At 47.8% G+C, this 14,599-nt stretch overlaps 1 protein-coding gene across 2 annotated transcripts in view; it reads right to left on the bottom strand.

The window, feature by feature from the left end:
- rubcn (rubicon autophagy regulator) overlaps positions 1–14,599 on the bottom strand; it is a 91,304-nt gene that overhangs the window by 66,432 nt on the left and 10,273 nt on the right. For both annotated transcript variants that reach the window (XM_085990080.1, XM_085990082.1), the window contains exon 3: positions 871–954. In XM_085990080.1, coding sequence (XP_085846206.1) covers positions 871–954 — 84 coding nt within the window. The remainder of the gene's footprint in view (positions 1–870; positions 955–14,599) is intronic.

Consider the following 14,599-nt stretch of genomic DNA (forward strand, 5'->3'; position numbering starts at 1 on the left):
GTTTTCATTAGAGCAAAGGAGGTTGAGGGATGATTTTGATAGAGGTCTACAAGATTATGACTGGTTTGGATAGGCTAGATGGGGAAAGGCTGTTTCCACTAGTTGGTGATACAAGGACTAGGGGACACAGGTTTAAGGTTTTGGGCAAGAGATACAAGGGGGATGTGAGGAAAAACTTTTTTACGCAGCGAGTGGCGATGCCCTGGAACTCGCTGCCGACGGAAATGATGGAAGCAGAGACACTCACTGTTTTCAAGGGGAGACTGGATAGGCACTTGAGGGAAATAAACTTGCGGGGGAATGGGACTGACTGGATTGCTCTAGCGAGAGCCAGCACGGACTCGATGGACCGAATGGCCTCCCTCTGTGCCGTTATGACTATGACAAGAGAATAATGGTGCTATGCAAATGTTGTTTGAAAAAAAAATGTAGTGCCAGCAGAAAAACAAACCAATTTCTCATTCATCTGAATTTGAAAAACTACTACAAAGTTTCAAAAATTGAAGGAATGGAACAATTATATTTGTTGAAAACAGAGGCATTGGTATACTTTACTATAAAACTGTCTGCAAGTGGGAAATGCTACAACTTAGTCATATTTATTAATACATTGTTTAAAGAACAGGGTGTAGGAAAACCTACAATAACATATTTCAGGACCTTCTAAGTGCCAATTTGCTTCAGCAGCTTTCAAACACAAGAAACCATAGCAATAAAAAAAAATGAAACAGGAAACATGAGAAAGTGAAAGCTTATTTTCCTGCAAAACAATCCCACTGCAGCAGTCAAAGGACTAAGCACAATGATCAAGTGCCAAAACAGTAAATATTTTGTAGTAACAGTAATAGCATGCACCTCTCTCCGGCTTACCTGCTCAATGTGGTGAGCAAGGCGAGGGCTGACCCAGCGGACGTCTTTCACAAACAGCCAGTAATCTTTCTGCGGTGAATATACCTGTTTAATAGGAAACAAAGTATAATCATAATTAAATATTTACATACTTAACTCTGTAGCACTGACAGTTTACACTTCACACATTTAATTCCTCTTTGATCCAACCTCAATTACTCTCACTCTCACCCTTACTCAGGCAGCAATTCCTAAAAGTAGTTAAGTACTTCCTTATCTCAGTGCGCAGCCTTAAAACACTTCATCTCTCATCAGTGCATAATACATATCAACAAGTGACCTATCAAGAACGGCCTTGCAACTTGCACAAATTATAAACTGCAAATATAGAGATAGGAACATAAGAACAGGAGTAGGCCATTCTGCCATTCAATGATATCATGGTTGACTTGCGGCCTAACTCTACATACCCGCTTTTGGCCCAGACCCCTTAATACCTTTGGTTAAAATCTATCAATCTCCGATTTAAAATTAACAATTGATCTAGCATCAATTACCGTTTGCGGAAGAGAGTTCCAAACTTCTACCACCCCTTGTGTGTAGAAGTGTTTCCTAATTTCACTCCTGAAAGGTCTGGCTCAAATTTTTAGACTATGCCCCCCTAGTCCTAGAAACCCCAACCAGCGGAAATAGTTTCTTTCTATCTACCCTCTCTGTTCCCCTTAGTATCTTGAAAACTTCTATCAGATCACCTTTTAACCTTCTAAATTCGAGGGACTATAACCCTAATTTATGTAATCTCTCCTCAATTTAACCCTTGGAGTCTGGGTATCATTCTGGTAAATCTACGCTGCACTCCCTCCAAGGCCAATATATCCGTCCTAAGGTGTGGTGCCCAGAACTGCTCACAGCACTCCAGGTGTGGTCCGACCAGCATTCTGTATAGCTGCAGCATAACTTCTACCCCCTTGTATCGTAGTCCTCCAGATATAAAGGCCAGTTTTCCATTAGCCTTTTTGATTATTTTCTGTACCTGTTCATGACTTTTTAATGATCTATGTACCTGGACCCCCAAGTCTCTTTGGACATCAACTGTTTTTAGCTTTTCACCATTTAGAAAATATCCTGTTCTATCCTTTTTAGATCCAGTGGATGACCTCACATTTGCTTACATTTGAATCCATGTCACAGTTTTGCACATTCACTTAATCTATCAATATCCCTTTGTAATTTTGTGCTTGCTACTGCCTACAATGCCGCTTATCTTTGTGTCATAGGCAAATTTGGATATATGACTTTCTATGCCATCATCTAAGTTGTTAATAAATATTGTGAATAGTTGAGGTCCTAACACATATCCCTGCGGGACACGACTAGTCACATCCTGACAATTTGAGAACCTACCCATTATCCCTACAGCCTGTCTCCTGCCACTCAGCCAATTTCCTAACCTGGTCAATAATTTGCCCTCAATTCCATGGGCTTCTACCTTAAATAACAGTCTCTTATGTGGGACTTTATCAAATGCCTTCTAGAAGTCCATATAAATAATATCCATAGACTTTCCCCTGTCCATTACTTCAGTCACCGCTTCAAAAATTTCAATCAGGTTTGTCAGGCATGACCTACCTTTCACAAATCCATGCTGGCTCTCTCTGATCAACTGAAAATTTGAGGTGTTCAGTCACCTTATCCTTAAGCAGTATTTTGCTTATTTACTAAAATTCTAGATTTAGTTAAGGCCTAGCAATTTCCCGACAACAGATGTTAGGCTAACTGGTCTATAATTCCCTGGTCTCCCTCTCATCATTTTTAAATAGCTGAGTGACGTGCACAATTTTCCAATCTAAAAGGAACAGTTCCTGAATCGAGAGAACTTTGGAAGATTATAGTTAGGGCATCTGCAATGTGTTCACCTACTTCCATTAAAGCTCTGGGATGGAAACCATCTGGTCCTGGGGATTTGTCACTCTTTAGTGCCATTATTTTCTTCATTATTGTTATTTTACTTACATTCATTTTATTGCGTCCCTGTCCCAATATTAGTTTCCTTGGGATTTTCAGCATGCTATCCTCCTCTACTGTAAATACTGGCGCAAGGTAATTATGCAACATGTCTGCCATTTTCTTATCATTGACGGTATCACCGCTTTCAGTTTTTGAGGGGCACACATTGCTCCTGACTACCCTCTTTTTTTCTAATGTAATTGTAAAAAAATTGCACATTGATTTTGACATCCCTTGCAAGTTTCTTTTCATACTCCCTTTTTGTAGCTCTTACAATCTGTTTTGTGACCCTTCGCTGTTCTTTGTAGCTTTCCCATTCGCCAGGATCGGTGCTACTTTTTGCATTTTTGTATGTTTTTTTTTAGTTTTATTCTGTCCTTTTACCTCTTCAGTCGCCCAAGGCTTTTTTTTTTTGGCAAGTAGAGCTCTTGCCCCTCAGGGGTATAAACTGGTTCTGTATCACTTTAAATTCTTTTTTAAATATCTCCCACTGATCTTTGGTCATTTTACCCATTAACAGATTTGCCCAGTTTACTGTGGACAGTCTCTGCCTCATCCCATTGAAGTCGGTCTTACCTAAATCTAGAATTTTAGTAAAAAAGCAAAATACTGCGAATGCTGGAAATCTGACAAAGGGTCATCGACCTGAAATGTTAACTCGGTTTCTCTCTCTACAGATGCTGCTTGACCTGTTGAGTATTCCCAGCAATTCTTTTTTCTCTAGAATTTTAGTAGCAGTTTCACGTTTCTCCCTTTCAAACGCTATGTTGAACTCGATCATGTTGTGATCACTATTGGATAAATGTGAACTCGATCATGTTGTGATCACTATTGGATAAATGTGAACTCGATCATGTTATGATCGCTATTGGATAAATGTGAACTCGATCATGTTATGATCGCTATTGGATAAATGTGAACTCGATCATGTTATGATCGCTATTGGATAAATGTGAACTCGATCATGTTGTGATCACTATCGGATAAATGTGAACTCAATCATGTTATGATCGCTATTGGATAAATGATGTAGGATACCCTACAGTATTCAAAGCACAGAACCAAATGCATTCCACAAAAGATCTTTCTTTGTGTCTATTTTTGTGCACTGTTTGGTATTTTATTACACAAGCCCATAGTCAAATACATTTAAGGTAGTGAATAGCCTGGTAAAATACTTGCTGTTTTCTTTTATCACAATAACTGCAGTGACTCCAGAGAACTGCAATAAAAGCAACAGGAATGCAAAACCAAAAGATACCATACCTTCTTAAAAATAGCTGCCTTATATAACATGAAATCACAGCATATGGATGTACGTATGTCAATCACTCACGTCATTGAGTTCCTGATGTGAGCAATGCGGCTGTGGTGAGGCTGTGAACTTCACACCGGGAGGAAGGAAAAATAGCTCACTTGAAGAGAGTGTGGCAAGGAGATATTTGATATGCTGTTATTTTAAGAGTGAGCAGAAACCCCCACATCTGCAGGATGAGTCACATAGTACAACAGCACTGCAGTAGCAGTCATGTGATACAGCCATGAGAGCAAGTTCACTGAATTTCAAATAGAATGGCACAAAATTTAGTGGCTCAGGACATCTAAACCCCTTAACTGGATCACAGTCTTGTACCAGTGTACTCAAGTTCATTATTTATTTTCAGCATGTTACCACTAAAAAATAGGGAACAAACTTCTCATCTCACTGACAGAGATTGTGAATTCTATGTATCGAAGGGCATTTATAAAACTAATAATACAAATTTATCGCAGCGTTTCTGTTGCATCCTCAAAAATCCATTTGACAGGGAAGAAGCAAAATCCCCATGTCTTGAAAACTATTTATTAAAAAATGTGCAAATATCTCTGATGCCAAGCCACTGCATCTCAATCATTCCTATGTATCCGCAATGCTATGTACAAAGTATTAATTTCAATGGTGAAAAGTTTTCCAGATAAGTTTATCCACCTCCCTCTGACTGTGCAGCGAAGAGGTTACATGGTGGGATCCCCTCCTCCAATTCTTCAGTGATCCCAAATGTAATCCCCTGTGATGAATTAGCCAATCACAGAGACAGAGACAGGGAGAGAGAGAGAGAGAGAGACCAGGGGGGGGAGAGAGAGAGAGAGAGAGAGAGAGAGAGAGACCAGGGGAGAGAGAGAGACTGGGGGAGAGAGAGAGAGAGAGACCGGGGAGGGGAGAGAGAGAGAGAGAGAGAGAGAGAGAGAGAGAGAGAGACCAGGGGGAGAGAGAGAGAGAGGGAGAGAGAGAGAGAGACCAGGGGGAGAGAGAGAGAGAGAGAGAGAGAGAGAGAGAGAGAGAGAGAGAGAGAGAGAGAGAGAGAGAGAGAGAGACCAGGGGGGGAGAGAGAGAGAGAGAGAGAGAGAGACCAGGGAAAAAGAGAGAGAGACCAGGGGAAAAAGGAGAGAGACAGACCGGGGAGAGATAAGACAGTAGAGCCCGACTGGGCAGCTGCACTCTCACACTGAACAACAGCAGCAGACCCACAATACAGGGGGAGCCACACAGACCGACCAGCACACTGAAACCCAGTCTGCCCCCACCACTTTGGAACCACAGCCAAGCCGCTCACAAGAGGAACGCACACACCAGTCCAACACACAACCTGTGAGTCCAGATGAAAACCACAAACCAGTAAACACCAACAAGGCTGGCATCGTAATACTCAGATTCAAATGGGAAATACCTATGGGAGAAAAGGCTCTTCCCTAGACGTAAAGTAGAAAAGCTCTGGTGCCCAACAACAGACAGAGCCCTAGAATGGCTGACCAAAACCCAATTAGGCTCCCCCCAACACATAACAATACACACAGGCACAAATGACCTAAGGGCCCAGCAGAAAAGGGTAGCAACATCGCTCGGATCAGTGATTGAGAAGGCAAGCGACACCTTCCCAAACACTAGAATCATTGTTTCCACACTATTGCCGAGAAGAGATTTAAACAACAAAATAATCCACGAGATAAATGCAAGCATAGCAAGAGACTGTGAATTAAAACATAACGTGCACCTGGCCCAACACCCCACCCTCGATGTGGAATGTCTTTACGACCAAGTCCATATCCACAGGAATCGAATGTTGGTCTTTGCGAAGGACCTGAAGGACGTCGCTTTTAACCGGGTCCACACCCAGATCCCAAAAGGACCACCCCCCGGATCACCAAAGACCAACGGGATACAGACCAGAACTACTACAGAGACCACCACCACACCAACCGGGACCAGAGAGGATCCCCACACACAACAACAATGTCGGACCTGCACCACTCCTGTCCTACAGGGGAACAGGACCACCCCCAGCCAGGCAGAGGGAGAGGTGCTCAGGGCGTACGCAATACCACAGGCAGAGAAAATCCATTAAGAGACATAATGCAGGCGATTAGCAGCATCCACTCCCGCCTTATGGATCAGAAAAAATAAGGACTAGTTGTTAGAAAAAGTTGTAACCAATTATCCTCAGCATTTATAGACAATTGAAATGTTCTTTTTTCTCCATTTAGACACGACAAACACATATCACTATTTATCATATTTTAACCCATCACAGTAAAAGATCAATTTTAGCAAGAAATCCTTATATATCTCAACCTGGAATATCCAAGGTCTACGCTCTTCTATGCTTGGCATGAAGAGTGGGACCCCAGAGTTCCTAGATGAGATTAAAGATCTAGATATTATCTTTTTACAGGAAACCTGGTGTAGAGGAGAAGGGCACACTGGCTGTCCCATTGGGTACACAGAGCTGGTGGTCCCCTCCAATAAATTGCCAGGAGTAACCCAGGGCAGAGAATCTGGAGGCATACTGATTTGGATTAAAGCAGACCTTAGGAATTACATTAAATTTATAAAAAAGGGCGAAAACTACTTATGGCTCAAAATTAAGAGGGGCGTCATCTCTAGCATGAAAGATGTTTTCATTTGCACACTCTATATCCCCCGACAGAATCCCCGTACTTCAAAGAGGACACCTTTTCCAACATAGAGAGGGAGATTATCCAATTCCAGGCCCAGGGAAATGTGTTGATCTGTGGGGACATCAACTCAAGAACTGGCAAAGAACCAGACTTCACCAATAATCATGGGAATAATTACATATTTGGGAATAACCACTTTGATCTCCCTTCCCATCCACACAGGCATAACTGCGACAAACAGACAAATGCTAACGGAAAACAGCTCCTGCAGCTCTGTCGAAGCCATTGTCAATGATAGGTTATTGGGAGACTTCCTAGGAAGATCCACCGATTGCTCACCTCTTGGCTTCAGCACCGTAGACTATATGATTACGGATCTGGACCCATCCTCTTTCAGAACATTCACAGTCAAACCACAAACAAACAGTCAGATCACAGTCAAATTACTGCATATCTTGAAAGGACAGAAACAACCAACACAGAAACACAACCCAGTAAGCTGTACAACATTAAAAAATCTTACAGATGGGCCAAAAACAGCACGGAAAAATACCAGAAAGCAATTAGCAATCAAACAACTCAAGCTCTCTTGGACACCTTTCTGGAAAATACATACACACACAATAAAGAAGGCGTAAACCGGGCAGTGAATAACCTAAATAATATTTTTGATAATTTGGCATCAATGTCAAACTTGAAAGTTCGCAAGAACAAACCCAAAACAAAAAACTACGAAAAATGGTTTGACTCCGATTGCCAGAACATGAGGAAAAAACTCAGAAAAATATCAAACCAAAAACACAGACAACCAGAAAACGAGGAATTACACCTTACTTATTGTCAGGCACTAACACAATACAAAAACACACTCAGAACCAAGAAAGAGCAGTATATTAAGAATACACTCATCTCCATTGATTCCAATTGTTTCTGGGACAACTGGAATACATTACACAAAAAACAACACGACGAATTGGCCATTCAAAACGGAGACACATGGGAAAACCATTTCGAAAAATTATACCAGAAAAACACACTAAGCCCAGAGCAATACCAAATATGCAAAACACTGGCAAAGCTCGAATTTGCCATAAAAGATAACCAAAACCCGATAGACCCCATAATATCTGAAAAAGAGCTAATTGAAAAACTCAAGGACCTGCGACCAGGAAAAGCTTGCGGTGCAGACGGCATCTTAAGCGAGATGATTAAACACACGGACGATAAAATGAAACTGGCTATCCTAAAACTCTTCAACTTGGTTCTGAGTGTCGGTTACTTCCCTGATATCTGGAACAAAGGAATCATAACGCCCATATACAAAAGTGGAGACAAAGTCGACCCAAATAATTATCGAGGCATCTGTGTAAACAGTAACCTGGGGAAGGTATTCTGTAGTATCATAAACAAAAGACTTATAAACTTCCTTGAGGAGCACAATGTCTTGAGTAAAAGCCAAATTGGATTCCTACCAAACTATAGAACATCAGATCATATCTTCACCCTACAGACCCTAATTGACAAACATGTTCATCAAAACAAAAGCAAAATTTTTGCCTGCTTTATAGATTTCCAGAAGGCTTTCGATTCCATCTGGCACGACGGTCTATTCTTGAAACTTATTGAAAGTGGTGTAGAGGGAAAAACATATGATGTAATTAAATCAATGTATACAAACAATAAATGTGCAGTTAAAATTGGAGACAAACAAACAAAATACTTCCCACAGGGGCGTGGTGTGACGCAGGGCTCGCCCATCTCACCGACACTCTTTAATATTTACATAAATGAATTGGCAAAACTACTTGAACAATCTACAGCACCCGGCCTCACCCTATATGAATCCAAGGTTAAATTCCTCCTCTATGCAGATGACCTGGTTCTGCTGTCACCAACTAAGGAGGGTCTACAGCAGAACCTGTATCTGCTGGAGTCATTCTGTCAGACCTGGGCCCTGACAATAAACCACCAAAAAACCAAAGTCCTTGTGTTCCAGCAAAAATCCAAACATCAGGGACCCAGAATAAATTTCACACTAGGAACTAAAATTGAACAAACCACTAACTACACATACTTGGGCTTAAAAATCAGCTCTACGGGAAATTTTCATCTGGCTGTGAATGAACTGAAAGAGAAAGCAAGAAGGGCTTTCTATGCCATTAAAAGATCAATCCAAATAGAAATCCCAATTAGCATTTGGCTCAAAATTTTTAAATCAGTAATTGAACCAATTGCACTCTATGGAAGTGAGGTGTGGGGACCGCTAATGCAACAAGAATTTGCAAAATGGGACAAACACCCAATTGAGATCCTACATGCAGAATTCTGTAAAAGTATCCTCCGGACTCAAAGGAAAACAGTAAACAATGCATGCAGGGCAGAACTAGGCCAATATCCATTAATAATTACTATCCAAAAAAAGAGCCACCAAATTTTGGAAACACCTAAAAATGAGCAACCCCCACTGCTATCATTACGAAGCCCTGAAATGCCAAGAGAGGACCATAAAGAAGAATACCCTCAGTCAACTAGTCCTGGGACTCAGTGAAGCAACCACTAACACTAGTAACAATAACCAGCCCCAGGACAGTGACATCGTAGCACAGAGAATTCGACCCAACACAATTGTCACTAAGCAAAACAAAAAATACCTGTCATATTGGGCAGAAACAACAAAAACCCAAAACAAACTCAATTGCTACTTGGCCCTAAACAGACAATACAACATGGCTGAATACCTGACCATGGTAAAGGATAGCAAACTGAGAAAAACCTTGACAAGGTACAGACTTAGTGAACATAGCCTGGCCATCGAAAAAGGCAGACACAGACAGACCCGGCTGCCAAGAGAGGACAGGATATGCTCTCACTGCAGTCAGGGAGTGGTGGAGACAGAGATGCACTTCCTCACAGCTTGTGGAAAATATCAGGGCATCAGGAAGAATTTCTACCAAAAATTCACACAAATATGCCCTGAATTCAGAAATTTGAATGACGACCAAAAACTCCCATACCTACTAGGGGAACAGAGAAACTGTGTAACCTTAGCGGCACACTATGTTACAGCTTGCCATAAACAGAGGGACAACCAGTAAACCTAAGAAAAGAGTATATACAAATTATACGAATGTGTGGTGACACGCCACCATTGGACATAATCCGCTCACGGCGGCACGGACAGTTTACGCAGGCGCACTGCCGGCAGCAGCTGCCCCCAGCCGGGGGCCCTTTCCTCCGGCAACTTGTTTCCCACAGGGACAGGCTGCCGGGAGCACTTCCTGTCTGGGGAGTATTTAAGTGGTTGCGCGGGCTTTTCAAGCTCTCTCTTTGCCATGGTGTAGATTAAAGCAGTTGTGTTTCACCAACTCTGGTCTCAACTCCCACGTTTGCTGCGGTATCTCAACACTGGTGACCCCGACGCTCAGGACTAATCCTAAGCTAGCATGGCGGATACAAACGCAGTCACGGTTAAACTACCAGACTTTTGGGAGAACCTGGCCGAGGCCTGGTGCATTCAAGCCGAGTCCAGATTCCGGCTGAGAAGCATTACAGTCGACGCCACGAAGTACGACTACCTCGTCGCCTCTCTCACCTACGCCACAGTCCCCAAGGTTTGGGCAGCGCTGCAGGATCCACCAGTGGAACGCAAGTACGAACATCTGAAGGCCGCACTCCTTAAAAAATTTCAGGCGCCCTCTTACTCGTGCAACTGCCAACTCCTCGACCTCCCTGGCCTTGGTGACGCTTCACCCTCGGATCTGCTTTCCCACATGCTGTCCCTCTCGGACGACAAAAACCCCGGCGCCCTCTTTCGCACGCTTTTCATTCGGCAGCTCCCCGCCAGCATCCGCCCGCTCATTGTGGAGTCTGGCTCCATGGACCTGAATGAGATAGCCGAAAAGGCCGACCGGCTGCTCTCCGCGCAGACCGCCCGCGACGTCGCGCCCGACCTCACGGCAACGACCATGCGGTCTCCCCGGCCCACTAGGCCCGACCGCCCTTCCACTCTGGGTCACTGCTACTACCACACCCGTTTTGGCACTAGGGCCCAACGCTGCACGCCACCGTGCACTTTCAAACCCCCCCCCCCCCCCAACGATGGCCGCGGGGCAAAAGGGGCCCCTACTGTACATCACCGACGACAGCACCAACCGCCGATTTCTGTGCGACACAGGAGCCCAGCACAGCATCACCCCCGCCTCCACCCTCGAAGTCCAACGCGGCGCACGGGGTATCACGCTGGCCGCAGCCAATGGCTCTGACATCCGCACATACGGCACCCGCATGGTCACGCTCAACCTCGCAGGCCACCGCTACCGCTGGGAGTTCCTCACAGCCAAGGTCCTCTGCCCACTCCTCGGCGCTGACTTCCTACGCGCCCACGGCCTCCTTGTCGACATTCCGAGGCACCGCCTCGTCGACATCAACACTATGGCCCCCATCCCTGGCGCAGTCACCCCGGCCCGTTCGGCCGGCCCGACGACCTACTGCCTCGCCAGAGCCACGGACGACTACTCGGCACTTCTAGCCAAGTTTCCCACCCTCACTAACCCGACCTTTTCGGCCAAAGCCGCCAAACACGGTGTGGAGCACTATATCCCCACCACCGGCCCCCCGGTCTCTGCCCACGCCCGCAGACTCAACCCGGCCAAGCTGGAAATCGCGTGGGCCGAGTTCACCACCATGGAGCAACTCGGCATCATCCGCCGCTCCAGCAGCCCTTGGGCCTCGCCCCTCCACATCGCCCCCAAGCCCGGCGGAGGCTGGCGCCCCTGCGGGGACTACCGCCGCCTCAACGACGCCACCACCCCTGACCGATACCCGGTGCCGCACATCCAGGACTTCTCGGCCCGACTGGCCGGACGAACCGTCTTTTCCAAGGTCGACCTGGTGCGCGGTTACCACCAAGTCCCCGTACACCCCGCGGACATCCCCAAAACGGCCGTCATCACCCCATTCGGCCTGTTCGAGTTCCTGAGGATGCCCTTCGGCCTCAAGAATGCAGCCCAGGCCTCCCAGCGCCTTATGGACTCAGTCCTCCGGGACCTGAACTGCCTATTCGTCTATCTAGACGACATTCTCGTGGCCAGCTCCTCCCAACAGGAACACCTCGAACACCTTTGCATCCTGTTCGGGCGCCTAGCCCAACACGGGCTCATCCTCAGCCCGGCGAAGTGCCAATTCAGCCTAGCCGAGATCGATTTTCTCGGCCACCACATCACCCCTGCTGGGGCCATCCCCCTGCCCAACAAGGTGCAGGCCGTCCAGCAATTCCCCCGCCCCAAAACCATCAAGGGCCTCCAGGAGTTCCTCGGGATGGTGAACTTCTACAACAGGTTCATCCCCAGAGCAGCAGCCCTCATGAAGCCCCGACACGACTCCCTCCGAGGTAAATCCGGCAAGATGGCCGTAGCCTGGACCACTGACACGTCAGCCGCCTTCGACGCCACCAAAAACGCGCTCGCCGATGCCACCCTTCTCGCGCACCCGAGGGCCGATGCCCGGGTCGCGCTTACCACCGACGCCTCCGACCACGCGGTCGGAGCCGTGTTCGAGCAGTGGGTCAATGGCGTGTGGCAGCCACTTGCCTTATACAGCCGCCAACTGCGCCCCCCAGAGGTCAAATACTCTACTTTCGACCGAGAGCTCCTCGCGCTCCACCTGTCGGTCCGCCATTTCAGGTTCCTCCTGGAGGGCCGTCCCTTTACCATGTACGTGGACCACAAGCCGCTCACATACACGATGGCCAAGCACACCGAACCCTGGTCCGCTAGGCAGCAACGCCAGCTCGCGGCCATGTCCGAGTTTACCACGGACAACCAGCACATCTCCGGTAGAGACAACGTTGTCGCCGGCTGCCTTTCCCGTCCCGCCATCTGCGCGAATCACCTCGCGGTCGACTACGCGCAACTAGCAGCGGCCCAGCTCACGGACCCAGACCTCCTCTCGGCGGCTACCAGCCTGCCAGGGCTACGCCTAGCCAAGGTCGCGCACGGGCCCGAAGCCACGGCAGTCACTTGCGACGTCTCACTTGGCCAACCCAGGCTGGTCGTCCCTGCAACCTGGCGCTGCCGCATCTTCGACGCGCTCCACGGGCTCTCCCATCCGGGTTTCCCGCGCATCCGTCAAACTCCTCTCCCAGCGCTTCGTCTGGCGCGGCCTCAGCAAAGATGTTTGGACTTGGGCCACCTCCTGCCTACTGGCTAAGGTACAGCTGCACACAAAAGCACCCCTGGGAGACTTCGAGGTACCCAGCCGCCGCTTCGACCACGTACACGTCGACATCGTCGGTCCTCTGCCGCCATCGCAAGGCCAAACTTATCTCCTCACGATGGTCGACCGCTACACAGCTGGCCTGAGGCAGTGCCGCTGACCTCCACCACCGCAGCCGACATCGCCAGGGCATTCGTTAACACCTGGGTCGTGAGGTTCGGCCGTACCGGCCGACATAACCTCCAACAGAGGCGCCCAGTTCACCTCCGAACTTTGGACAGCCACAGCACGCAACCTCGGGGTGTCGCTCCACCGAACCACCCGCAGGCCAACGGGCTTTGTGAACGCTTCCACAGGTCACTCAAGGCCTCACGCCGCGCCGGCCTGCAGGACAGTACCTGGACTGACCGTCTACCGTGGGTCCTACTAGGCCTACGCACCGCGGTCAAGGAAGACCTCCAGTCCTCAGCAGCAGAGTTAGTCCACGGACAACCGCTGTGCGTACCAGGCGAATTCCTCCCGGAGGCTACCACGCCTTGGTCGGCCGAACAGCAGTGGCTCAACTCTTTCTCTTCCGCTCAACAGTTCGCCCCACTTCCGGTCAACCGACACGGCGAACTCGCACCTCACGTCCCGCCAAACTTACAGCAGGCACGCTTCGTCTTCGTGCGACACGACGCGCACCGCGGACCCCTGTACGATGGACCGTACGAAGGTACTACAAACCGGGGACAAGGTCTTCAAGCTGCGACTCGGCGACAGGGGTTGACAGTCTCCATCGACCGGCTCAAACCAGCACACACAGAACCAGGGGAACAGGTCCCCGTGGCCCGACCTCCAACTAGAGGCCGTCCCGCCAGCAAGCCAGCACAGCCGGCGGCGAACCGCCCGGCTCCACCAACTGGACCGGCGACCACTCCGAGCCGCTCCGGCAGAACCATTAGACCACCGTCACGACTCGTCCACTCCTCCTAAGCGGATTCTGGGGGGAGCTCTGTGGTGACACGCCACCATTGGACATAATCCGCTCACGGCGGCACAGACAGTTTACGCAGGCGCACTGCCGGCAGCAGCTGCCCCCAGCCGGGGGCCCTTTCCTCCGGCAACTTGTTTCCCACAGGGACAGGCTGCCGGGAGCACTTCCTGTCTGGGGAGTATTTAAGTGGTTGCGCGGGCTTTTCAAGCTCTCTCTTTGCCATGATGTAGATTAAAGCAGTTGTGTTTCACCAACTCTGTCTCGACTCCCACGTTTGCCGCGGTATCTCAACAAATGTATATTTATACACTCAGGGATATATCTGTTTATACAATGTATGAATAGATCTGCGTTTATGTGTTCAACCATAAATGTTTTTCGATGCTTTGGCAACATAAGATGTACCTTATCATGCCAATAAAGCGATTTGAATTGAATTGAATTGAATTGAAATGAGAGAGAGACCGGGGGAGAGAGAGAGAGAGAGAGAGAGACCGGGGGGAGAGAGAGAGAGAGAGAGACCGGGGGAGAGAGAGAGAGAGACCGGGGGAGAGAGAGAGAGAGAGAGAGACCGGGGGAGAGAGAGAGAGAGAGAGACCGGGGGAGAGAGAGAGAGAG

The sequence above is a fragment of the Somniosus microcephalus genome, chromosome 6 (genome assembly GCF_052327205.1).
Source record: "Somniosus microcephalus isolate GS21.2 chromosome 6, FLI_Smic_1.0, whole genome shotgun sequence".
NCBI classification, from domain to species: Eukaryota; Metazoa; Chordata; class Chondrichthyes; order Squaliformes; family Somniosidae; genus Somniosus; species Somniosus microcephalus.